This window comes from Xenopus tropicalis, chromosome 3 (genome assembly GCF_000004195.4).
Source record: "Xenopus tropicalis strain Nigerian chromosome 3, UCB_Xtro_10.0, whole genome shotgun sequence".
In the NCBI taxonomy this organism is placed as follows: Eukaryota; Metazoa; Chordata; class Amphibia; order Anura; family Pipidae; genus Xenopus; species Xenopus tropicalis.
Genome location: NC_030679.2, coordinates 22,304,610 through 22,332,606, shown reverse-complemented (window position 1 = coordinate 22,332,606; position 27,997 = coordinate 22,304,610). Strand labels below are relative to the sequence as shown.

At 40.7% G+C, this 27,997-nt stretch overlaps 1 protein-coding gene across 2 annotated transcripts in view; it reads left to right on the top strand.

Moving 5' to 3' along the window:
• Nucleotides 1-27,997, top strand: part of rnf130 (ring finger protein 130) — a 134,853-nt gene that overhangs the window by 71,584 nt on the left and 35,272 nt on the right. For both annotated transcript variants that reach the window (XM_012958428.3, NM_001114240.1), the window contains 4 exon segments: nt 9,563-9,634; nt 15,617-15,699; nt 19,104-19,200; nt 27,714-27,918. In XM_012958428.3, coding sequence (XP_012813882.1) covers nt 9,563-9,634; nt 15,617-15,699; nt 19,104-19,200; nt 27,714-27,918 — 457 coding nt within the window.

Below are 27,997 nucleotides of genomic sequence, written 5' to 3'. Positions count from 1 at the left end.
TGGCCGACTCCTTCGTTCCTCGCAGAGCAACCGTTTGGTTGCGCCCTCCACTACTACTGTGGTTTCCCGCCTTAAACCCTTCTGCCTTGCTGCCCCTTACATTTGGAATGCCCTCCCTGATTTCCTCCGGAGAGAATCCTCCCCCAGTCTTTTTAAAACCAAACTAAAAGACTACCTTTTGGAGCACTCGCCCAGCACCTGATCTGGGAAATAGCACTTATATTGTAGTGTCACCCACTGTGACCTACAGCACTTATATTTGCCTATTTGTGTCTGTAAGTTACCCTCCCATATAGATTGTAAGCTCTACGGGGCAGGGACCTCCATCCTCTTGTGTCTTTGACTCTTAACTTATTGCAACTGTAACTGTATCTTGTATTTATTTGTATTTATTGTTATACTTTGTATTTATCTTTTATCTTATTAACCCCCTGTTTGTATTAATGTATTCTACTGTACAGCGCTGCGTACATAAGTAGCGCTTTATAAATAAAATTATACATACATACATACATATGCCCCCCTCAAGTCACTGATTGGTTACCGACTGCTAGCAGCTAAGTTAGCTGTCAAGTAGGAAGTAGTGTTCTGCCCATTATGGTAGACATCTGCCCACTTCAGCCTTTATGCCTAACTTAACTATATTGAAAATATTCTATTTTGCGCAGTCTTATCTATTTTACCCTGTTTCATTTTTACACTGTGCTGCTCCTTTAAGTGCTACTAGAACTGGTTCAAACTATCTAGAATGCTCTTAATTTTCCTGGTTAAACATTACTCTCGGGGCATGAGGTTCCAATTTTAATATATTCTAAGTTAATAAAATGTAATGGTTAAATACATAACCCTTTAGGCTAATGTTACAGAGTACAACTTGTGATATAAACAAATGTCTGTTTAATTGTCTTTTTTGCCTCAGTATCCTTAGTATGGTTTGTGGGCTAAGGGTACACAGGCTAGGTTGGCAACCTCAGAATCATTTTTGGTGACCTGTTGTGCTTGTCAAGTAGCCCTTCTTGCTTCATACAAACAACTGACAATACAATTGTGTACCACAAACTACAAATACCAAATAAATATTACCCATAAAGTCATTTACCTCTAGGTGGAAGAGCACTATCTGTAAGTCCATCTGTTTGGCAGGGTTTGTGCCATTGTTACTAGCCACAACTTCCTGTTCTGATTTGTTGCTAAGAAACAAACATCCTTATGTTTTCAAGATGTCTGCTGTGCTGAATTAGCTTCTGTGAGCACCCTCCAGTGCATATTTAATGACAAGGCATCTGTTGTGCAGCATTTGGAAAATCCACATCTTAGGGAACCTTTATGAAATATTAATTCTGTTCCTTAAGGGGGTGTTGAACCTCCTATAAAGGGAAACAATGACTTAAAGAATAATTTATTAGAGTGGCTTCTCTAGCCAGGTACCATTTATTATATTTATATATGCAGGCTTATACTTTATTTTAAGCAGCAGCAGCAGCAAATAGTATTAGTTATTTCCGTCATTCTCTTGCCTTGCAGAGCTGTGTCAGTAGTGATGGACAATAATTTAATGGTTTTATCTATGTATTGCTCATTTAGGGCGTAGATCCTGAAACATGTATTTTCTTTACAATAAATAGATTTACTGGGATGACTTTATGTGTGACTTTTACAGGAGCTAACATTTTCATTATTAATAATCTTCTGTGAAAGCAGGGATGGTGAATGTTAACCTCAACCCTCATTATTTACCCACTGAGGTGCTCAAAACAAGCAATATAGGAAGCAGAATATAACCCCTATAAATACTATTAGGATTGTATGCTGTATTTTTAGAGTTCTCCATATGATGTTGCCTTGATATGCTTTATGAATATGATCTGCTTTGAGAAGGCCACTCACTCTACAACTCAGTAGATTTAAGGCAGCTCCATCAAGTACTTTCTGGTACTGAGGTTTAGTGCTTCAGTCTTTAGATGGCCATACATGGGCCGATAAGAGCTGCTGACAGCTTGCATTGGCAGTTAATCTGCCCATGTATATGGCCCTCAGATGGGCCTACCTGACGAATATCTGGCCAATAATCAGCCAGATGTTGATCAGCAGGTTTAAAAATCCCATTCGGAAGGGGGAGCGCATGCGCACTTTAATGCGGTCCTCGTCCTAATTGCCTTTATCCTGCCAATGTGGTTCTAACGTTTGGCCTTTGGGCCTAACAATCAAATCAATCTAATATTGCCACCTAAAGGCATAAATATCCTAGTTTGCCCATTACAACAGTGTAAAATGGTTTAGTAGTTCCGCTGAAGAGTTACAGGTTGAACATCTCTGTGTATGGATGTTAACCTCTGACCATTTGACTACTGGTCAGACACAAACTAATATCAATGCTGGGATTAGAAGCTATTAAAAAGACTTAAGGGCTGTGACAGACAGGGAGATTAGTTGCCGTGCGACAAATCTCCCTTGTTGCGGGCGACTAATCTCCCCAAAATGCCATCCTACCAGCTAGAATGTAAATCGCCGGTGGGGTGGCATACGTGGCACCCAAATCGCCAAAGTTTAATCTCAAGGCAATTTACATTCTAGCCGGTGGGATGGCATTTCGGGGAGATTAGTCGCCCGCGACAAGGGAAATTTGTTGCACGGCGACTAATCTCCCTGTCTGTCACAGCCCTAAAGGTGCACCTGACACAGATACCCAAGATTGTGTTTATCTATGTCTAGCACTGAACAGTACAAGATCCCCCTGCAGACCAATTGCTTGTTTTAATGTATGTAGGCCATCATTACACATTTTTCTACTAAATGTAACGCTTCTGTCTGTGCTGCCTGCGTAGCATATAAAAGTCTGCGTGGCATATAAAAGCATGAGTGAAAAAATAAAAGCCTTCTGTGCCACTACATGAACTGTTCATCTGGCTTTTCCTTCCAGATGCTTTTTGTGCTGATATACTTTATATCTGGCCATACTTAGTACATAGTTGATTTGTATATGAGGATTTCTGATTTATTTTTGTGTACTGTGGACCTGTGTGTTTGCTTTCTGATGCTGCTGTGTTTTATGCCAAAGCACCCAAACAAACCGTAATTCAGGGTTTTTGCAACAGGTTGTTTAATAGATACTTATCTTGTACACTGCGGCTTTTAGTTCTTTTTTAACAAGTGCAATGGCCTAGTATTCTAGTATAACTGGATGTGGTTGCAAGTTGTGTTTGCATTTTGTTAGCATTAAGGAGGTACATATTGCTCAATTTCTGGGGCAGAGATGCTTGCGGTTATACAAATGCTGTTATGGGCAAGTCTTCTGTGTATGTGGCCACAGCACACACAGTACAGCACAGTAAAGCAGGTTTAAATTCCTGCGCTACCCTGCACCTTACAACTTGCAAGCTACAAGTATAAGGGAGCGTGTACCATCTCAAATACAGTATTTATCTAGACAAAAAGATATGTTTGGCTGTATGGGTATCTACACTAGTACAGTTTAGCACGTGTATTAATGAATCAGCCTAAAGCCGACCATACACGCTCCAATTTTATCGTATGAAACCTCGCTTCGTGCAATATTCAGTGCGTGTCTGCGTTTAGGGCTTAATCATCAGGTGGAGCTAGAATCCCTATTGTTTCTACCTCCATATCTGACAAGTCAGCCCTGAATGTCAGTGGGGGAAACGAACGATCTTTTAAAGATCTTTTAAAGATTGCTATTGCTACATGTATGGCCACCTTAAGTGTTTGCCATTCAGTGTAAATTTATGGTCATTTATTTCCATATTATATTTATGAATTATAATAAAAAGACCCATTCTACATTTAGAAGGAGTATTTAGGAGTTGGAAAACATTCAGTAAAACAACAGATCCCTGATAAAAGAAAAGCCTTGTACCTTTATTATTCACCAATGAAGAAAGGAGGAATATTACATATGCATAATGCTGCAAATCAGCACTCAAGCAGATAATTTGCTTAATTAACAACAATGAAAATGCAACGTCTTCCTATTCTCTCTCTAATATTTGCCATTTATTGAGCAAGAAACAGAACTTTGTAAATAAAACCTGTGTGCAGTAGATGAAACGTCTCATTCAGCCATCTACTTAAATGATAATTTCTGCAACTTCTTCACAAAAGCTGCCTAAAAAAATCTTTTCTTTACAACTGAATAGGGAAAAAATTGTGCTTCGAATACGCCAAATTGAAGACTTTTTTTCCTTTATAGCTAATAGCTCTGTCTTCTCCTTTACAAGATCTGAGCATTTCAAACGTTGATTCTTGAGTACTGCCACCTCCTCATTAAACATTCATCTGCTGAAGCTTTTTACCACATAAAAATTTCATCAAGTTTCGCCTGACCTTTAGAAAACAGTCAGAGAGAAAAAATGAAATAAAGAAAGAAAGAAAGGTCGTTTCTTACATAGCAACTTGTGTAATGGGCAGGATTTACCTAATTATGTGCCTAGACTTTGTTTTTCTTGTAGGTTAGGGAGGTAAAACTTGGCATTCCTTCCAAAGTTTGTTCATCTACATCAGTAAATCCACAGCAAAGATAGATGAACAAAATGCCTCCCCTTTAAACAAAACTGGGACTGTTTGTCCATATATTGCAATATATTCAAGTTGGCCAACTATATATAATTAACCCCCCTCTCTGGCCAGTCCTACACTCACTTTCATGTGATTCATTAAGGATTCTGCTCCTTGATTATACATTTTTACAGGGGCCAAGTTTTACCTGCAGCTTGCTTTCAAACTCCCCAATGGTTCAGGAGAGCACAGTGATGGCCACAAAAAAGGGCAACCGTGATCACTTTTAAACTGGGGACCAATAAATGCTACCTGCCCATTGGTTGCTAGATCTATAATAATCTTTGTCTCTCTAATTACACAACCCTCTATCACATTTATGCACTATTATACCTGGACTAAGATTCAAAATCCACTCCAGGTACCCAAACAGGCCCAAACAGCCCCGACAGGCCCAGTAAGTAGCGAATGTCCATGGTATATGATATACTGTATAAACTCAAGTATAAGCCTAGTTTTTCAGCACCCTCGGCTTATACTCGAGTCGGGTGCCATGGGTCCCTCCATACTAGCACCCTCTGTCCTTTGTGTGCAAATTAGGCCACCCGCAACCAGACCCTTGAGTGCCCTGGGCCGCTCCCAAATTCATCTTCATCTACCATCCTCACTTGTCCCATTATGCACTAGACATTGCACTTTATATTCTATATAAACTATATATAGTTTTGAAGGATTTGAACTCTCAATATTCTGAGACAATAAACATTAGAAATGTCACAGACATTTAAAGAAAGTGGAGAAGATGACAACAGAAGAAGTCATATTGATACCAGTGGTCTTTCGAGTAAGTGGAAAAGATGTAGAGACCAGATGTAGAGGAAGTCATGTTGATATTAAGTAGAGTGAAGTCTCTAGAGCAGGGATTTACAACCAATGACCCTAAATCTCTGGCTTGGAGGCAAGTTTTGGAAGCACAGAGACACAGTTTTACTCCAACAGAGCCTCCTGCAGGCCAGCAGTCCCCATGGGGCTACCCAATAGTCACGGTGCTTATTTGGCATCCCCAAAGGGCTTTTTCATGCTTGTGTGGCTCAGTATGATAAAGTCATACTGGCATTTTAAAGAGTGGTCTTTACCTGCTTTTCATTAAATCGGCAATGGAGAGCAAATACAATACTTATGTACAAAAACCCAAAGTGTGTAATATATTGGAAAGTTCTAGTGCATGTTTAACTAAACCTTTGGCAAGAGAACATTTCCTTTAATTCAGTTAGTATTTTCATTGCATCATTACACAGAACATATATAATTAAGTTTTAAAATGTTTTAGGTGTTCCCTTGCATTGGTGCATCTCGTCATTCAGTTTTGTTTTCCACACTTAAATATTTCCTATCTATTTCTATTTTTAATGGCTTTTAAGCCCACAGTGTACAAAATCAATATTACGATAGTAGATAGGGATCTTGAGTGTGACTTCATCGCTGCCCCTCCCCTCCTGGTAATATCAATATCCGTAACCAAGTATCTTGCCAGTTTCATATCAATACAAAATTGCTGCCCCCAATTCAGAAGGGATTGAGTACTGCAGTAAGGCAGAAACGTGAAACTCTCCTTCCTCTAGTCTTCGGAACATTATTGATATCTGGCAAGGAGCCCTTTCTTAACCTTTATCAAGCTTGGAGGCATGATAGCGCAGCACTGACAAATTATAGAGCACTGCAAGACAAAAAAAAAAAGGGGGTATCGTTGGAGTACCCAATCCTAAAATCAGCATGGATGGGGTTCTGTGTAGCTTCCAGATAGTGTGTGGCTTACTGTCTCATATTCATGAGTGCCCAGCAAATATACAAAGGTTATGGTTAATCAGTATTTTATTCTGCTGAGCTGTGCTCTAAACGGTAAGGTTTGGAAGAGGTTAATTGGGCTGAGGCATAGATTTGTAAAAGCAGAATCTGGCTCTTGAGAAGGCAACATATTAAAGCTGACCTTCGTGTACTTGGATGGGACACAATAGGAATGACCTTTCCCCATCTAAGCCGAGATCTTGCCTGCCGGCTGAGTTTTAAAGCTCCAGTCAGGATTGATCTATTGGATTCTATTCAGACTAAAGATGACTTGGAAGCAATATGGGACATCTTCGAAAGAGTCACTCTGTGTGGCTGCGTCTGGCTGAACATATTTTTTAAAGTAGTAGAAAAAGAAGGAAATATTTTGTAAAGCCCCTGGAATATTATGCTTTATTTGTTCATGGTGATTTGAATGTTTATACAGTTATCCAAAATGCTGGGGACCTGGGGTTTTTCAGATAGGGGGTCAGCCATAATTGGATCACCATACTTTAAATGGGCTCATTTATTTGTGAATTCGAGTTTTTTTATTAAATCTTATAAACACTTTTATCGAATGGTCACTTGTTTATTAATGAGGAAAACTCTTTTGAATACAAAACTCCAATACCGAGTTTGAGTTTGATAATATGGCTTTACTTTGCCTAGGATAACTCCCATTAACTTCTATAGAAAAATGTTGTACATTCCAGTTTACAGGTTTTTTGCACTTAATAAATAAAGTTTTTGAACCATAACTTGAATTGGGCAAGTTTAAGCACTAAAAAACGAATCGAATCGAATCGTGAAAAAAAAAAAAAAAAAATCAAACTCAACCGCTAATAAATCACCCCTAAAGTGTACTAAAAAATCATTTAAACATTTAAATAAACCCAATAGGATTGTTTTGTCCAATAAGGATTAATTATATCTTAGTTGGGATCAAGTACAGGTACTGTTTTATTATTACAGAGCAAAGGGAATCATTTAACCTTTAAATAAACCCAATAGGACTGTTCTGCCCCCAATAAGGGGTAATTATATCTTAGTTGGGATCAAGTACAGGTACGGTTTTATTTTTACAGAGAAAAGGGAATCATTTAACCATTAAATAAACCCAATAGGGCTGTTCTGCCCCCAATAAGGGGTAATTATATCTTAGTTGGGATCAAGTACAGGTACTGTTTTATTTTTACAGAGAAAAGGGAATCATTTAACCATTAATTAAACCCAATAGGGCTGTTCTGCCCCAATAAGGGGTAATTATATCTTAGTTGGGATCAAGTACAGGTACTGTTTTATTATTACAGAGAAAAGGGAATCATTTAACCATTAAATAAACCCAATAGGGCTGTTCTGCCCCAATAAGGGGTTAATTATATCTTAGTTGGGATCAAGTACAGGTACTGTTTTATTATTACAGAGAAAGGGGAATCATTTAACCATTAAATAAACCCAATAGGACTGTTCTGCCCCCAATAAGGGTTAATTATATATTAGCTGGGATCAAGTACTGTTTTTATTATTACAGAAAAAGGAAATCCTTTTTTAAAAATTTTAAATGTTTAAATAAAATGGAGTCTATGGGAGATGGCCTTTCCCTAATGGATCTTATACCTGGAATACATTATACCTACTGTATTAATAAGCAAGGTTTTGCTCCTGGGCAAATTTAGTGCCTTTTATTGCTTAACCCCCTTTAGCCCTCACTTATTTAGAATTATATACACATAATTTTTGGAGGAGGCTGTCATTTTTAATTACTTTTTGGGGCCATGGCATGAATCTGTGGTTGCTGTAAAATTAATATACTGAGAGCAGTTTTGGTTTAGAAAGTTTTTGGTGTTAATGGTCTTTAGGAGACATGGAGATACTTAGTGGCAGCTACTTGTCATGGCTACTGAAAGCCGTAGCAAGATAGCAGCTCCCAGTAGATATCAGAATAGCACTCAATAGTAAGAAATCCAAGTCCGGCTTGGGACTCCTCCAGTTACACGGGAGTAGGAGAAACAATAGGTTACCTGAAAGCAGTTCTAATGTGTAGCGCTGGCTCCTTCTGAAAGCTTGATTGATTAAGCTAAAACTGGCATAACAATGCAAATGTGAGGGGAAAACTTTTTATGTATAAGATATAAATTGAACTTTTTTTAATCAGTGTTTTACTTGTTTATAAAATGTTAATGAGGCTTTTTGCACCTATTGTTCTAGGGTTAGACTGAAACTTGTCCCCTAACAATAGTCTGCTAATCCCCATTAATATGTTAATGATCCCCAATGGGGCCCCTACCTTAGGTGTGAAATGGAGACTGGGGGAAACAAAACAGAAGAGCTTAGAATTGGTCTGACAGAATTACACTGAGCATCACTCCATTTTGAAAATGTCGGGGGAAAATGTCGGGAAGAAATGTTGTTAAAACGTCGTATAAATGTGGTTTAAACGACAAATTCACAAAAGTGTCTGTAAACTGTCTTTCTTTCACCAAAAACGGAAAAGTGGCGGTTGAGTCGGAATTTAGGCGGATTTCTGTCTGTGAATCTGGAGAAAGTGTTTTCCACCAGTTTGTCCACCCCTTTTACTCCAAAAAAGGGCTACCTCCACTTTTGTGAATTCCCCGCTTTGAGTTTTAGAAAATATGTAATGAAACTCATGTTGAGCAAGAGGGTATATAGAACCTTTGAAGCATTTGGGATACTGTATTCTGCACCTGTGCTTAATGTGCTTGTGGGTGTTTTTGTCAGGGCCATTAGACTAACACAGTAGATGAATTTATATAATAATCCATGCTGTAATTTTCATAAAAACCCTTCTCAGTCTTAAAAATCCTCCATCCATAAAATCATATTCTAATGACTTAGGTGCTTGTAATTGAAAATGTGTAAGAAAGAGATAAGTATATGAAGCTCCTCAAAAATGCCCAGAAGAATATCATTTAAAAATGATTGAGAATGAGAATTTGAGCGATTCTTGTTATTACTTAATGAAGTGTGTTACTCAATTAAGATGTGATGGATCTTCTAACTCACTTCTCCTTCTGTTGTTCAAATGCTCAACAGCAAATTGATGGCTTCATATTGGGATTTGTTTGGTAGGATTTAACCTCATTTTAGCTGGAAATATCAGTTATCCTTGGAAAGCTCTTCTGAATGATACATCTTTGAGCTCTCTCCTTCTGATGCTGCTCAGTTTTAGAGATTCATCCCTTTATCTTTTGGATCTTTACAGCGCCGACTTGGGGATGCAGCTAAGAAAGCTATCGGCAAGCTGACCACGAGAACCGTCAAGAAGGGGGATAAGGTAAGTGCTATAGCTATACATACATATACAGTTAAGTTATAATCAGTGTCTTACATGACTCATTGACATGTTTTGGGGTAGGAGGGGGGCGGGGTGCTGAACTGCACTTTAACAACAGATAAATTACAGACCTTGACAAAGTCTGCTTGCCCCAATCTCTAAACTAAACTAAAAAGGAAGCTCTCCTGACATTATGAAAAACAGTTTATAGTCTGTCTTGCTACATCTCAAGGTTGGTGCTATTCCAAAAGTTATATGTGGATGCTATTTCCAGTAATTAAGGCATTTTGTAACAGGTATTTTACAGAATGCATCATTGCATCAATAGTGCTCCTTCTGCAGAATCAAGCATCAGTTTCCGCATATTTTTTTTTTTAAACTTTGAAATTTGACATGGGGCTAGACATATTCTTAGTTTCCCAGGTGTCCTCATCGATGTGACTTGTGCTCTTATAAACTGCAGTTTCTCTTTACTGCTGTGCTGCAAGTTTAAGTGATGTCTCCCCCCCTCCATTCCTGCCCCCCCAGCAGCTTATCAGCAGAACAATGGGTAGGTAGCACAATAACGGCTCCCTGCAGTGCTAAATATGCTCCCATGCCCCACCTACTAGTAAATATGAGAACAGCACTTAACAGTGATAAGCACATTTTTTTGCCAGGCATAGATTTGTGGGGAAATTCCACATTTCACCATCAGTGTATTTTTTCCTGAAACTGTGGTAAAAATTCCCCAGGGCAAAAAATTCCCCAAGAATAAATCCCATTTACTTTAATGTATTTGGTGTAGGAGTGAGAAAAAATACCCATTGACTTTAATGCATTTGGAAAGAGAAAAAACTCCCATTGATTTTAATGCATTTGGAGTGAGAAAAAGTTGTACATTTAAGAAAAAAAAGCTGTGTACACATTTCTCAAATTTTTCAGAAATTTAGCAATTTTTTTGGCAAAGATATGGGACAGATTTGCTAATACCTAGCACTACACAGTAAATTAAACAAGTCCAACCAGTTACATGGGAGTAGGAGAAACAATAGGTTACCTGAAAGCAGTTCTAATGTGTAGCGCTGGCTCCTTCTGAAAGCTCAGACTCCGACACAATGCACTGAGATGGCGCCTACACATCAATATTACAGCTAATATTGTTGGTTCAAGAATAACATTTTAAATGGTAGAGTGAATTATTTGTGATGAACACAGTATAATATAGTATTATATATGTATAATATTATACATATTTTTTTTTCTTACCTAGTTATAGCTTGTCTACACATGAATATATTTCACAGCCAGAGTTCTCTGTCAGGCTTACTTTGCCTAGCAATGAGAGCAGGTCCAACCTGACCTAACGGCAGAGCAGCTTGTAGCCATGGTGGGGTTGCCCCGTGTCTTGTTATTGGTCCTGACCTTACTGTGTTGTGTGCCAGCTGTCTGAACCGATACACTCCACTTAGTACTCAAGTTCGCCACACCTGCCTGACTGCTACACACGTCTGGCTCTGTGGCTTTACCATCTCTAACCCCACTAAACCTGTCAATGGGGCCTGGGCTTCTCATAGGGTTGCCACCTTTTGGCTCTCTCCTTACCGGCCAAGGCGGGTCATGATGTCAGGGCATAGTTGTGACATACATGGGGGCGGAGCATGATGTTAGTGGGTCGCATTTAAGGGGACATAGTGAGTAGGGTGGGCCAGAAAGGAAGCTGGGCAAGGGGATAGGAGGCAGGCCAGAGGCAGAAGACAAGCTATTACAGATTTACTGGCAGCTATGTTCCCTGTACCAACCAGGGCTAGTCTTGGCACTGGCTGGTATTTTACCAGCTAGGTGGCAACCCTCTTCTCAAATCTTAGCATTTGGTCATTCCAAGGACCAACCTTAGGGGCTGTTTAAATTTGAAACAACACTTAACTAATATACAGTATATATTACACCTATTTGCTACAGGCCACTTAAAAATGTATAAATAAATAAAAAGTACCAGCCCTCCTGTTATGTGGTCCTTCTACCCAATTAAAACATTGGCATGAAATATAATTGTTACTGGCCAGGCTAGTAAAATACCAGCCCTATTGGGGGCAGAACAGCCCTATTGGGTTTATTTAATGGTTAAATGATTCCCTTTTCTCTGTAATAATAAAACAGTACCTGTACTTGATCCCAACTAAGATATAATTACCCCTTATTGGGGGCAGAACAGTCCTATTGGGTTTATTTCATGGTTAAATGATTCACTTTTCTCTGTAATAATAAAACAGTACCTTGTACTTGATCCGAATTAACTGCATAAATCCATATTGTTGGCAAAACAATCCTGCTGGTTTATATAATGTTCAAATTATTTTTAGCAGACTTAAGGTCTGGTGATTTAAATTACAGAAATATCCCTTATCTGGAAAACCCCAGGTCCTGAGCATTCTGGACAACAATAATTCAATTAATAGGGATTGAGATTATCATTTTTTCTCTGGGACTAGCGTGACGGCTGCACTGCCACAGATTTATTGGGAAGGGTGAGCTGCAGGGGCACAACAATATGATCCTTGTTTTTTGGCAACAAATCTGTCAGCTTTAAGAACGAGATTCTTGCCATGTTTTTAACAGAGTGAAAAGTCGCAGTGGTCACGCATCTGGAGGGCTAACTAGGGCTAATCTGTAAGTTTCCACCGTGTACCAAACCTTAAATATATTTGCACTGTTCCTATAAATGGCACCCGAAGGACAGAAAGATATTTTATCTTCGAAACTTTTTAAATGACATGCTGGCCTGATATGGATTTTGTATAGATTGCCTTGCTGAGTAAGGGCTGGGCCACGTCTGCAAGAGGCTTCATTCAGAAGTTATTGATTTTAAAGCTATCATTTTTCATGGTATTTTGACCACTGGAAGGCACTGATTTGTTAGCCCCTAATGAGCGAAACGCATATATCAGTAAGCGAAGTTTCAGAATTGCAGGAGATTTTCTTTTAAGGTGAAAGGTACAGCGTGTTGGGAAACTTTTCAGCTGTTTCTGTAACTTGCAAGTAATTTACTCGGAGATCTGTGACTATTGACAAAATAATTTAAACCCAGCCTAGGGGTTAGCTACTGAACAAAGTGCAGTACAGTGGGTAATCTTTTGCTAGTTGGTAAATATTCAACCTCCCTTTCTGACATTTTCTCCTTTTTTTTTTTTTTCTCCTTTCCTTCACCCTTTTCAATTTCTCAACCTTTTTCTGCTGCCTGCACTGCCACACATTTCATATTTCAATGTATAAATCATTTCTGCTTTAGGGTTCTGGATACAGGCACTGCTTGGTCCCACATTAATATATTAAAGTGGGAGCCCTCGTCAGTATGAACTGTGGGTTCAGGTGCATTGGGCCCGACCAACAGTGCAGGAAAACGCAAAAAAAACCACACAAAAGCATAATCTTAAAGGGATTCTGTCACATGCATCCGTTAATAGAGCTGCTCCAACAGAATCCTGCATTAAAATCCGTTTTTCAAAAGTGCAAACAATTTAATTTTTAAATCAGACACGATACTAGACATATTCTTAGTTTCCCAGGTGCCCTCATCCATGTGACGTATGCTCTTATAAACTTCAGTTACACGGACTAAGTTGCAGTGATCTCACCCCACTCTCAGCACCCCTCAGAACAATGGGAAAGTAGCAAGATAGCAGCCCCCTGACACCCGCATTGCTAAAAATGTTCCCATGCCCCACCTAGTGGTACATATTAGTATAACACTCAATAGTAAGCATCCAAGTCTAGTTCATTCAAGACATGACTCCTCCTTCCTCATAGTCTAACTAACTGAGCATGTACACTGGTCTGGGTCTCGGTGCAGGAGTGAGGCATTATGGGAACTTTCTTTACACAGCTCAGCGTTTTTTCTTCCTGTTTGGCTTCTGATCATCTGAACAGGTGTAATATGGGGAGACTTAAGGGTACTTTTGAGACAACTGAAGGTATGCCTGCAGCTTGAGATTAACTCTTTGTTAGCCTTACCTTCTCCTTTAACCACAGCCACCCACAAATAAGTGCACGTGTGCATATAAAACACTGACTTTCTCTGAACCTCACTTAAAGCATTCCAACCTGCAGAAGTACCATCTTTGTTTTTTTATTTTAAAAAATAAATATATAAAATAAAGTAGAATCTGAAGCTTGGTCACTCGGGAATTAATTGAAACCAGCTGGTCCATCTAGAATGTAAAATATTAATTCTGCATTATTTAATCTTTGTGACAGTCCAGTGATGCTTAATTACATGTCAACTACATTGCTCATTGGATCTTCCACCCTCTTTAGGCTTGTACTTAGGCTTGTACAGGCATGATACAAATGGTGTGTTTTTGTTTCAGGAAGAAAAAAGTTGCTAAAAGCTTTGTATTGTCTGAATTGGAAGGGTCCATTATCCTGGGAGCCTAGGAGCCAAATACATGTTGTAAAGGAAAGCCTCAGACCCCAGGATAATAAATCCCGCAGCTGCAGATGACAGCCTAGACAGCTGAACAGAAATAGAGCCATGGCCAGACTTGCTGGCCAGACCATTCTACATCCTGAACTGAACATTAACATCATGTCCAAGATCCCTACCTTGCTGGAGACCAAAGCTTTGCTGTGCTTTTTGGAGCCAGTCTGCATAGCCTCCCACTTAATATTTGCCTTAATAAGGACTGGGATTTTCATGCTGTGCTCTAAATATGAGGCCATACACGCACCGATAATATCGTACAAAACCCCGTTTCGTATGATATTTGGTGCGTGTATGGCAAGTCGGCAAGTTGACTGATATCGCAGGAGGCTGCTGATAACGGTCGACTCGCCGATCGGCCAGGTTAAAAGATTTTGATCGGGCGCCATAGAATCGTCAGAAGGAGGTAGAAAACCTATTGTTTCTACCTCCTTATCTGCCGTTTCAGCCCTGAACGGTTAGTGGCCGATTGTACAATCTTGAAATGATCAGAAATCGCCATGTGTGTGGCCACCTTTAGTCAGAGTTTATAGATTAGTCAGTGAGCTATTTTATCCAGTCTAGAAGTGATTGTATTCTCCTTTTCATTAAGCACAGTTACAGGTCAATGCATTTACTGAAACATTCTTTAGTTCTTTAAAAAAACGGGAAATCTTAATATGTGACAACTACTAAATGCATCACCTTTGTTCTTTATCAGTTGTCCAGTGCGTTTTCAGTTATAGCCTACACAGATCCTAATTTATCTTTCATGTTGCTCTGCTGGGGTTCTCTCATACTAAGCATGCAGTGTCAATGCCAGGCTTGGGGACAAGGCAAAGACCTTACATATACCCAAAGACCATTGATAATCTAGCCTATTTGGTCTTTGCAAGAAGCGAGAATAATTTGGATCTCGGAATCAAAATATATACCCAATTTTTAAAAGTAAGCCCAATCAACCCTTCCAAGTACAGCCATGTTATACAAAGTGACTACCCAGTTGCAACTGAAATCACGGAAGTATTGCCTCTTTAATTTGTTGTTGGTACACTAGCGGTCTCTATTGACATAAGGCTGGTACTGACCCGGGTTACACTCTCCTCTAAAAGCTAATGGTGGGGGAGGATAAAGCCTGTGACTGAGAGCAATGCCCAGGCCAGGAGACACTTCGCCCTAATAATGTACCCATGCATGGGAGGTGTCAGCTTTTAAAATAATATGACCAGAGGTAATCAGTAAGGACCACCATATGGGGTTTACCTTGACTTGGTATGGTGGCTTATCATGATCATAATTTTGTAACTAAAAACCTCTGTTTTTAAAAGTATATGCACAGATACTGAATTAGTAGTAAAAACAGAGCACCAGGAATGTGCATTGATCAATTCCTTCTCTTTTGTTTACTGATTTAGGATCGAATGTGTTTATAAAATAGACTCTTTCTTTTTCTGAACAACCAAAAAGAAAGAAAAATAAACAAATATAAATTGGGTTTTGATATATTAAAGGAGAATTGACGCTTATTGCATATTTTTATTTAGGAAACTGATCCAGACTTCGATCACTGTGCTGTCTGCATTGAAAGCTACAAGCAGAATGATATTGTTCGAGTGCTGCCGTGCAAGTAAGTGGTCTTGGATAATTCATACAGCATGTCTTCCCCCGGGACCCCCTTAGAACTGTAACAGACCATATATCTAAATGAGACATATTGTGTGAAAAACAAGAATGTGCCAGTGCATTATACTCCTCTAAATATAGAAGGAATGTGCTTTAAAAAGTTGTGTCTTGGATAGATTTATTGAGATTCCCCCAAAACCCTGCTAGTCACTGCTGCTTCCTTTCCCAGGCTATGCGGGGGGGGGGGGGGGGGGGGGGGGGCTTCTAGCAGGGACTGCTAGGACACGCCCATGCTTCATTGAAACACTGACAGGGACCTGAGAGGATCTATAGGGAGCTCCAATAAAGAGACCATTTTTACAGATAGTATTAATTTTTAGCCCAAAGTGAAACCAGCACCATATATTATTCATAATTACCTAAAAGTCTGTGTCTTTTTTAAAGCCTTAATTAGACACATAGGTGTTTTAGATATTAATGTTATTAAATAATGTGTGTTTTCCATGCTGACAGAATCAGGTACAATTTAGCCCTACATGTCACCGTGCTGACGTATGGGGTAAGGGCAGCAACACTATTCTGTTCTACGGGCACAAGAAGATTCTGCGCTGTGGGTTCACTGGAGCATTGCAAATAAAAACCAATATTTTTTTTTTGTTATAAATAAGTGCAGGTGCTGAGTTAACTTTTATTCTCCTCCTCCCTGGTAATTACAGGAAAATGCGTGAAATATTGTCTTATTATAAAGAGAAGTGCTGGACAATCCAATTCTTGCACTCCATTGTTAAATCCTGCCTGTGGCACTATCTTCCACTTTTACATTAATGAATGAACAGGGCTGAAGCTAGGGGTAGGCAGAAGAGGCACCTAGGGCAATGATAAGGGGGTGCCAGGTAGGTACCTCTTTTGCCTACCTCTAGTCCGCGGCCTTACTGCTGCCGCTTGTCATTGTATGGTACCCCCGCCCCGCGCGCAACATCACAGCGTCAATTAAGAGATTTTTTCCATAATTCATAGATCCTGTAGCTAGACCTAGACCGTGCGCAATAGCCAGGACAAGGAAGCAGCGCTTGTGCACTAAACTTTATCGGGAGCAAGCTTGCACCCCTACCACATGCATACATGAATCTGAGCAGCCATCTTGTTGACAAAACTGACAGATGGAGCTCAGGACTTCAGGGGGTTAACCCATTGAGTGGCAGAACCCGTATACTTTGCTTGATCCCATCAGGGTTTCTGTCTGGATTGAGAGTAGTAATCAATCTTTAGCAAGTCTGCTGAGAAACCCAATCTGTGCCGCCATATGAAGACTGCCTGTGCGTAGGGTCTAACTGACACTTCTGGCATCCAGTAATAGGGCCTCTCAAAAGCAGCACTATGCTCGGTAATGATTTTATGTCTGCTTGTATTAAATTATCTGTGGATGGTAAAGCACCAAGACAACGGCTCTCCCTATACGGACGTCAGTGATAAATGCAGTGTCTGTATTTTTTCATCGTTTGCTGAGCAGCTGAACTATTGCACCAGGTCATTTTGAGCTCTGCCAGGGTGTGTGTGCCATCTATCCTTAATAATAAACAGATTCACACAATACAGCAATATTGACCAGTGGCAGAAAATGTATACATGTATCAAGCAAGCAATAAATGCTCATTCACAGAAGCATTTTAATCTTCTGTTCAGCCTGTGAAGAAAAAGGAAGGCCTATACCTGTGAATAGTGAAGAATTGGTTCCCAGAATCTTTTTTTAATGACCTTTTTGAGATTTAGTGTTCTGTAACTTATATCCTTATAAACTGTACTTGGTGATGTCATCAGTTATAATTGGTGCTTAGTGATTTATGAATGATTGAATTATTATTATTATGGATATCATGAAATATAATCTACCCTCTCTAGAAAATATGATATTAGGACTTTTTTAAAAGCATTCAGCCGTCTCCTAATTCTGTCTCTTTTAGGTCAGCTAAAAGGATTCTAAACTGTATTTCTTTTCTGTTCATTAGGGGGCGTTTATATCATATTTCTTCTTTAATTCTTTTTTCCCCACAACCCAAGACTTTATTATTGACAGATATGTTAAAGCTTACAAGGAAAACCTAGAGAGACTATAACAAGCTAGAACAGAGGCTATGTTAAAGGGGAACTCTGGCTTCTCGACCAAAATTTGTTAAAGAGCCCCACACAATACATCAACCCCTAATATACCTATCAATGTAATCTGTTCCTTTAAAAATTATGAATAAATAGCATTTTTAGCAGCTGAAATCCAGAAACAGTTCTTCTCTTTCTCCATCATTTGAAATCCTGGCAGGGGAGGAGGGACTAAAACACTAATGTTAACAACTTCTCCAGACAGCAACTACATAGCCCACAATGCATTGCACTGTGATGTTCCTTTCCTTATTGACATCATGTGTGCAGGTTATTGTGGGATTGGGAGGATGCAGGCCGAAGGCAGGCTGAGGACAGTCGACTACTGTTTCATTTTATTTGAGTTTCAAAGTAGTCAGCCAGATCAGCAGTGGAACAAGGGGCGGAGCTTAGATAAAAATCATGAAAAGGCTACATACTTATCAAGTTATTCAGCATAGCTAAAGTAGAACTACTGGAAGTTTTTAGTCTGCTCCTATGTTATATTAACACTGTCTGGAAGCTGCTTATAGATCTCCCAACACCAAAGTAGCTAAATGGGCACAGTACTTCTGCCGAACATCCTTTCTGATGTTTTTAAAATCTGCTTTTTGTTATTTCTTAGCTAAACAGGGCAGATATGGATACTGAAGATACTCCATGCTTGGTCCTTGCTAGGAAGATAATTAGATTACCAGTGCACCGATAATCCCCTCTTAAATGAATTTAAGAGACAGCCTTACCTTGTACATGTATGGGACCTGTTATCCAGAGTGCTCAGGGGTTTTTTGGATAAGGGATCTTTACGTAATTTGGATCTCCTTTTGCCCCAATAAGGATGAATTATATCTTAGTTGGGGTAAAGTACAAGGTTCTGTTTTATCATAGCTCTCAACTGTCCTGATTTTCACAGGGCAGTCCCTCTTTTGTCAGCTCAACCCGCAGTCCCATATTCTTACGAAAAGTCCCTCATTTCCCTTTGATCTCCTGCACTGACGCTAAAAAATGATACAAATTTTATTAAAAAGTAGCTTTTGAGAGAGAACCCAGAAAGTTAAAAAAGCTTTGCCTGCATTTAGAACCAATGTTTTTTAAACTTAATTAAAAAGTAGCTTTTGGCAGAGAGCCAAAAAACTTATTTAGTTAAAATTGGGTCTATTTTTTCATAATTTAGAGCTTTCTGGATAACGGGGTTCTGGATAATGGATCCAGTATGTGTGCTAGCTTGTTGTCATTGTACGACTCATTACTAACTGATTTCTGTTTTTTTTCCAGGCATGTATTTCACAAAGTGTGTGTGGATCCCTGGCTTAGCGAGCACTGCACCTGCCCCATGTGCAAACTAAATATTCTCAAAGCCTTAGGAATTGCTGTAAGTAATGTTGCAGAACTTTCCAAAATGAGTCATTAAGTAGCAGCATTCGTATATTTTTTTCACCATGAGCTGATAAATAGGACTTGAAATGAAGGTGTGTTTTGCTTGATCTATTTATTATTATGTTGAACAGCACAAATAGAGAATTAGGATTATTTTTGGTGATGAGAAAATCTGAGAAACAGTGAAAATTCACAAAACACTCTGAAGTCAGTGGGTGTTTTTTCTCACTACAAATGCATTGTCAATGAGAGATCTTTCAAGAGTTTTTTTTTTCTCTCCAAATGTATTAAAATCAATGGGCCTTTTTTGTTTACGCCCAATGCATTGGTCAATTTGAGTTTTTTCTCATGCCTAAGGCTAATGCCACGTGGGGCTGATTCTCTGTGGATAAACGCAGACCAAGAATCAGCCCCTACGCTGGCATTAGCCTTTCCTCTTGTGTCTGCGCCCGGTGCTGGGTGTCGGGCTGGGCGCAGGCACAGGGAAAGGCATTCAAGTCAATGGCCGTTTCTTCTCACACCAAACACATTAAAGCCAATAGGCATTTTTTCACAGTGTTTTTTTTTTTTGCTGCAAGAAAAGTGTTAAAGTGTTTTTTTAAAGTGGTTGATCACCTTTAAGTTCACTTTTAGTATGATGTAGAGTGTGATATTCTGAGACAATTTGCAGTTGGTCTTCATTTTTTATTATTGGTAGTTTTTTTTTTAGTTATTTCACTAAAAGCTCTGCAGTTTCAGCAGCTCTCTGGTTGCTAGGGCCCAAATTAACCTAGCAACCATGGAGTAGTTTGAATGGGAGGCTGGTATATGAATAGGAGAGGGCCTGAATAGAAAAACAAGTTATAGAAAGTAACAATAAAACTGTAGCCTCACAGAGCAATAGTTTTTGGCGGCCGAGGTCAGTGAGAGCTGGAAAGAGTTAGAAAAAAGCAAATAGACATACAGTATATTATTATATATACAAAAAGTTAACCTAAAGGGGAACCACCCCTTTAATTGTTTTTTTTAATGAATCAATGAAAATGCAGAATTTCGCTATAAAAAAAATGGCTAATTACTAATTATATTACCACTTAATTCCTGTGTGTGAAATCTGCATATTCACTGTGAGAGGACAGTGCTTCCTAACACAATAACCATGTATCCGCTTGTCTTCCCATTGAGGGCTACGGCAGATGATAAGAATTCAGATTTTTTTGTAGCTTTTAGTTACAAGGGCAGCAAGTATGAAACACTTGAAACTCGCTCCCCCCCAATTCAATTTTATGGGAGTTTCTAGGCTTTTATGTTTGTTTATTGAAGATTTTAGAAGATGGAACTGTGAGACTAAATGGCCCTTATTACCCATAGTGACGCAGAAGCAGGAGAGGGTGGAAATAATGTATGTTTTAGGTATTACATACTATATTGGTGTATCTGATTTAACACCATGTACAAAGGATGCATGTTGCTTTTTCTTGCTTAAAACCATTCTGATTTAATGATGGCGAAAAATCTTAGGGCCGTGACACGGGGGAGGTTAGTCGCGCTGTGACAAATCTCTGTTGTCGCTGGCAACTTATCTTCCCGCAATGCCGTCCCACCAGCTAGAATGTAAGTCGCTAATGGGATGGTATACGCGGCGCCAGGATTTGCCGAAGTCACCCGAAGTTTCCTCCCAAGGCAACATCAACAAATTTTGGTGCCGTGTACACCGTTGGTAATTAATTGTTCCCCATGTGCTTCAGTGGTCAGGGGTAGCCAAACGCATTCTGGTTTCCTTGTAACATACAGGAATAGACTGGGCTGGCAGGTCACCAGTAAAAAACCAGGTGGGACCTACCGACCCTATCACCACCTGCCTCTGCCCTCCCTCCCCTGATTGCACCAAAGTATAAGCGCATGGGGGCCCCTGAGGTAGCAGCCCTAGTGGGACTCGCACCCACCACTCCGACCCTGGAAACAAATTTCACTTTCACGTTTCACTGGTATGTAAGTAATTCTGAGCCAAATCCCACCTATAAATCATGAAAAGGCACTTGGGGCTGTTCATTTTGAGTTGTTAGTCAGAAGACAAGCAGGATATGTGGGTGTAAGAGTGAAGCTGGTAAGTTCAGCAGAAATGCAGGTTATCCCTGGTCAGACCAGCAGTCCAAAGGTTGCTTTATTGTAGAGGATGCCTGAGATGTGCTGGGGCCTGCCATAAATAAATTATAGTTTCCTAGTGTTGAGCAAAGATACTGTGGACATAAATGAATAACCTGTATGTACCCACAAATGCTCTTAATATGTCACATTCCTGCTAGAGGAACGCTCCTGCCAAGATACAAGATGCTCTCAGAGCAAAGTGCATATTGTAACAGTTACTGATTCCTAAGGAGCCAAGTGTATGCTGATGGAATTTAAAAATTAGATATTTATCAACAGCCTTCTCTTTAATACTAATCCCTTGGAAATATAGTATCTTGAATGCCAGAAAGAGTGAGGCAGTGGTGATAGCTTTGCACAACCCCATTTTAACCCCCCTAAAACAGCTGTATATGTTCTGTATCTCCTTAAAGATACTATTTTGGCATTGGAATTATGGGGCTTCTGGAGAAGGAAAGGCTAATAAAGAGTTAATCTCAAGCTGCAGGCATACCTTCAGTTCTCTCAATAGTACCCTTAAGTCTCCCCATATTTCTCCCGTTCAGATGACCAGAAGCCAAACAGGAAGAAAAAACGCTGAGCTGTGTAAAGAAAGTTCCCATAATGCCTTACTCCTGCATCAAGACCAGTGAACATGCTCAGTTTGTAAGACTATGAGTCAGCTTCCTGCTGACTGGCTCAGATCCACATTCCTAAGGGCGTGAGGGGAGTAAATTGTTAGCATTCTTGAGGGAGGGGGGAGCAGGACAGGGGAGAGAGGAGAGAGCTGTATGTCTCTGGCAGAGGAAAACAGACACAAATCTTTTGACAGAGAACTCAGTGCAGCATTTCTGTGAGTGCTTAAGGCTCCTTTAATACATAGTTACATAGGGTTGAAAAAAGACCAGAGTCCATCAAGTTCAACCCATCTAAGTAAACCCAGCACACACAACCCACACCTACCAATCTATACACTCGCATACATAAACTATAAATACAACCACTAGTACTAACTGTAGATATTAGTATCACAATAGCCTTGGATATTCTGATTGTTCAAGAACTCATCCAGGCCTAAAGGCATTTACAGAATCTGCCATTACAGCATCTCTAGGAAGGGCATTCTCCAACCTCACTGCCCTCACCGTGAAAAGCCACCTACGCTGCTTCAAATGGAAGCTCCGTTCCTCTAATCTAAAGGAGGGGCCTCTGGTGCGCCTTGTCTTTTCAGGTTCTACTGGTCAGTGTGGAAGCTTATAATAACACTAAACGTCATTGCAAGAGTACACTTGTCAGTCAAGGATTATCTTTATTACATCTGCCTTTTTGCATATTTATTAAAAATCTAACAAAACAGCAAAAATATTGTAGGATGGTTTGGCTCTGCATTTATAGGGTGCTGGGGTGAAAGAAATATGATCAGTGATTTCAGCTCAATAAGTCCTTTAGAAAGAGGCCTTTTCATAGTTATATGGACCAGGTCTGGACTGGAATACAAAATAGGCCCTGGCATTCCAAGTACACAGAGGCCCAAACAGCCCCACCAGCCCAATAAATAGTGACTGTCTGTGGCATCCTATAGCAGCCCTATGGCATTCGCCAGAATACACAGATTGCCAGTCCAGACCTGGATCTTCAAAGCTTCCAGATAATTTAATGCAGGCCCAAACATCGCTCCAGATAGAATTCTGTTAGTAGGTAGTAATTACTAGCCTGCTGTTGGAAAGGTAGTTAGGTTGTTAGGGGTTACTAGACCTGGAGCAAACTTCTAAAAAAACAAAACAAAACAAAACATTGTTAGATGTTCAATTGGTCGGTGTCCACTAACCTTACATTATTTTGATGTATTTGTCGGATTGCATTGAAATTGGCCTGTAGGGAGAGAACATTGTTTATGTGTGGGGCCAGTTTAAGATTATAAATACATGTTTGCTTACAGATAAATTCTATAATTCAGCTGCCTTGGCGATAAGGTCTCAGACCATTAAAGATAGCCGACACTTAAGCATTATCTCTATCTGAGCCAGCTCTGTTTTCTTTCGCCCTCGGATTGTATCTGATATTGAAACAAAACTAAAAGCCGTGAATTTCTGCTATATATTCTAATGTAATTTCTGTTTGTGACCTTGGGAATGTCACTTTTCAGTCTGTGCCTTAGGCAGTCTGTTATTCAGAGCAAAGCCCATACCATCCAGGAAAAAAGGATTTGTGCTAAGCTAAATATATTCCTACCACTGTCTAAATATATATATATATATACACATATTGAGATATATATGGTAACAAGCTTGTTACATATTCGTTCTTTGGCTTTGCCATATTGACTGGCTCACTTTCATTATCTGAATATCCATAAAACATGGAGTTTTAATGATCTGTTTAGAACAGGGCGCTGTCCTGCTCCAGAACTTTTTATACATTGGGTGGCATTTTAACAAGATTTCTAAAATATACAGTGGTGAGTAATATGGTTTGAGGTAAGAAACAACAAATTGATTGCACATCCGCCATTTGTAATTATGATATTGCCCTATTTACCTCATCCTCCAATCAGATATAGTAGGGAGAGATGGTGCCTATAGTACCATGGGGGGGATAATAGCCTCTGGGAAGGGACTGTGGCTGTGGGATAGCAGGTATAGTAGGGAGAGATGGTGCCTATAGTAGCAGTGGGGGGATAATAGCCTCTGGGAATGGACTGGGGCTGTGGGATAGCAGGTATAGTTGGGAGAGATGGTGCCTATAGTACCATGGGGGGGGCGGGGATAATAGCCTCTGGGAAGGGACTGTGGCTGTGGGATAGCAGGTATAGTAGGGAGAGATGGTGCCTATAGTAGTAGTGGGGGGATAATAGCCTCTGGGAAGGGACTGGGGCTGTGGCATAGCAGGTATAGCAGGGAGAGATGGTGCCTATAGTAGCAGTGGGATAATAGCCTCTGGGAAGGGACTGGGGCTGTGGGATAGCAGGTATAGTAGGGAGAGATGGTGCCTATAGTAGCAGTGGGGGGATAATAGCCTCTGGGAAGGGACTGTGGCTGTGGGATAGCAGGTATAGTAGGGAGAGATGGTGCCTATAGTAGCAGTGGGGGGATAATAGCCTCTGGGAAGGGACTGTGGCTGTGGGATAGCAGGTATAGTAGGGAGAGATGGTGCCTATAGTAGCAGTGGGGGGATAATAGCCTCTGGGAAGGGACTGTGGCTGTGGGATAGCAGGTATAGTAGGGAGAGATGGTGCCTATAGTAGCAGTGAGGGGATAATAGCCTCTGGGAAGGGACTGTGGCTGTGGGATAGCAGGTATAGTAGGGAGAGATGGTGCCTATAGTAGCAGTGAGGGGATAATAGCCTCTGGGAAGGGACTGTGGCTGTGGGATAGCAGGTATAGTAGGGAGAGATGGTGCCTATAGTAGCAGTGAGGGGATAATAGCCTCTGGGAAGGGACTGGGGCTGTGGGATAGCAGGTATAGTAGGGAGAGATGGTGCCTATAGTAGCAGTGGGGGATAATAGCCTCTGGGAAGGGACTGTGTCTGTGGATAGCAGGTATAGTAGGGAGAGATGGTGCCTATAATAGCAGTGGGGGGATAATAGCCTCTGGGAAGGGACTGTGTCTGTGGGATAGTAGGTATAGTAGGGAGAGATGGTGCCTATAGTAGCAGTGGGGGGATAATAGCCTCTGGGAAGGGACTGGGGCTGTGGGATAGCAGGTATAGTAGGGAGAGATGGTGCCTATAGTAGCAGTGGGATAATAGCCTCTGGGAAGGGACTGGGGCTGTGGGATAGCAGGTATAGTAGGGAGAGATGGTGCCTATAGTAGCAGTGGGGGGATAATAGCCTCTAGGAAGGGACTGTGGCTGTGGGATAGCAGGTATAGTAGGGAGAGATGGTGCCTATAGTAGCAGTGGGGGGATAATAGCCTCTGGGAAGGGACTGGGGCTGTGGATAGCAGGAATAGTAGGGAGAGATGGTGCCTATAGTAGCAGTGGGGGGATAATAGCCTCTGGGAAGGGACTGTGGCTGTGGGATAGCAGGTATAGTAGGGAGAGATGGTGCCTATAGTAGCAGTGAGGGGATAATAGCCTCTGGGAAGGGACTGGGGCTGTGGGATAGCAGGTATAGTAGGGAGAGATGGTGCCTATAGTAGCAATGGGATAATAGCCTCTGGGAAGGGACTGGGGATGTGGGATAGCAGGTATAGTAGGGAGAGATGGTGCCTATAGTAGCAGTGGGGGGATAATAGCCTCTGGGAAGGGACTGTGTCTGTGGGATAGCAGGTATAGTAGGGAGAGATGGTGCCTATAATAGCAGTGGGGGGATAATAGCCTCTGGGAAGGGACTGTGTCTGTGGGATAGTAGGTATAGTAGGGAGAGATGGTGCCTATAGTAGCAGTGGGGGGATAATAGCCTCTGGGAAGGGACTGGGGCTGTGGGATAGCAGGTATAGTAGGGAGAGATGGTGCCTATAGTAGCAGTGGGATAATAGCCTCTGGGAAGGGACTGGGGCTGTGGGATAGCAGGTATAGTAGGGAGAGATGGTGCCTATAGTAGCAGTGGGGGGATAATAGCCTCTAGGAAGGGACTGTGGCTGTGGGATAGCAGGTGTAGTAGGGAGAGATGGTGCCTATAGTAGCAGTGGGGGGATAATAGCCTCTGGGAAGGGACTGGGGCTGTGGGATAGCAGGAATAGTAGGGAGAGATGGTGCCTATAGTAGCAGTGGGGGGATAATAGCCTCTGGGAAGGGACTGTGGCTGTGGGATAGCAGGTATAGTAGGGAAAGATGGTGCCTATTTTAGCAGTGGGATAATAGCCTCTGGGAAGGGACTGTGGGATATATATATATATATATATATATATATATTAGTAGGGAGAACTGGTGCCTGTTAATGCAGAAGTGTTAATAGCATGTCCTGAGGGTGTCACGAGGGTGTGGCCAGTGGGATGGCATACACGGCGCCGCGATTTTCTGGCAAATCATGGCGCCACGTGTGCCATCCCACCAGCGGTTTACATTCTAGCCAGTGGGATGGCATTTCGGGGAGATTAGTCGCCTGCAACGCGTTGTGTAAACATGCTTTTTGCCCTTATTTTGGATGAAATTACCAGTAGTTACAGCCCTGTTAGTTATGTGTTTTATATTTTGCCTACCTGGTTACGTTTGATTGCTCATTTCAGTAGTTAAGTGATGATTTTTTTGTTAAATTTGTATATGTTAGGGCAGTAGCACAACCAACCAGCTAATAGTTAAAAAAAATTACCCAGTTTAAAGCAAATCTACAGTATTTCCACTGCTTTTAGTTTGTATAGAGATGCCACACCATGCTGCAACCACAAACCAAGCACAGTGTGTAGAAAGTACTAGTTCCCTGCGGCAGGGACCCTGCCAGTACTAAAAGTGGAAATATTAAAAGGGAATAGAAAGTATTTAATGGATAATAATAGTACCTGAGTGTCACTGGGACAGATAGATGTTTATGTAACATAAAAATTACAATTATTTTTTTTGTCTGGATGTGCCCTTTGTTGACAGTGGGAGATACCTGCTGCTCTACCCCGAACCCCTCCCCTGCTTGCTCCCAGCTCACTCTGCATTTCTCTGCTATTTTTGTTATTTCCTAAATATTTTCTGTTGTTGATAAACATTCAGATTGAAATCCTGGCTTCTTCACTCGACAGAGGCAAAATGCCAACCTATAAATTCATTGCTTGCTGTTCAGTAATTTCCTTGTGTTCATTAATGCAATGTAGGATCCGTTAATCTAGTATCAGTTAGAGCAGTGGTTTGCAAAAGTCTCACTGAGGCAGGGGTAACTTTTATCCTGGTATTTATGTACCCACATCGTTCTTATATTTAGAATATATATGTTTGCACTCGGGAGCACAGAGCCCTGTGGCTATTTGCTCAATGCCCCAAATGGTCAAAGCGCAAAAGAAAACTGCTTTTTTTGCATTTAGAACACTGTGCGGGGTATCGTAAATGAGCCCTTGTATGGTTGTATGTGATCTGTATATTTAACCCTTCATTGTAAAGCACTGCAGAATATGCTGAGACTTGTTATTATTAATAATAATATTAATAAAAACAATGCCACCTTGGCTTTGCAACATGGGTACATGAGCCTGGTGCACTTTGATGGAATACTAATGTTGAACGAAATGGCTATTGTTGGACACTTGTTTCCACTACTAGAAGGCCCAGAGGGAGAAAATAAGCTACTTGTATATTACATATATGTTGATGCTTTTATAGTGTTATATCTGTATAGACACTTTAACAAGCACATGATGATATGGAACCTGTGTATTAAGGCTGTAGTGCATAAAGGGCTTCTCAACCCAAAACCTCTGTATATATTTATGTTAGCTTATTGCTACTATTATTAACTAAACTTTTTCTCTTGTTCCAAGGCTAACGTCCCGTGTACTGATAATGTAGCATTTGATATGGAGCGACTTACCAGAAGCCAGCCGCCCAGTCGCAGATCTGCACCCAATGACCCTACAGAGGAAGGATCCCTGAGCTTGGAATCTTTGCGCTCATCTAGAATATCCCAGGGCCCTCATGACGTGGAGGCCATTCCAAGGACTGGGGAAATTAACATTTCTGTGACAAGTGAGTTTATTAACCGAAGAAGCGCATCCATTCATAACCACAGCTGTGCCTCTGGTTTGTGCTAGTATCACTTGTTATA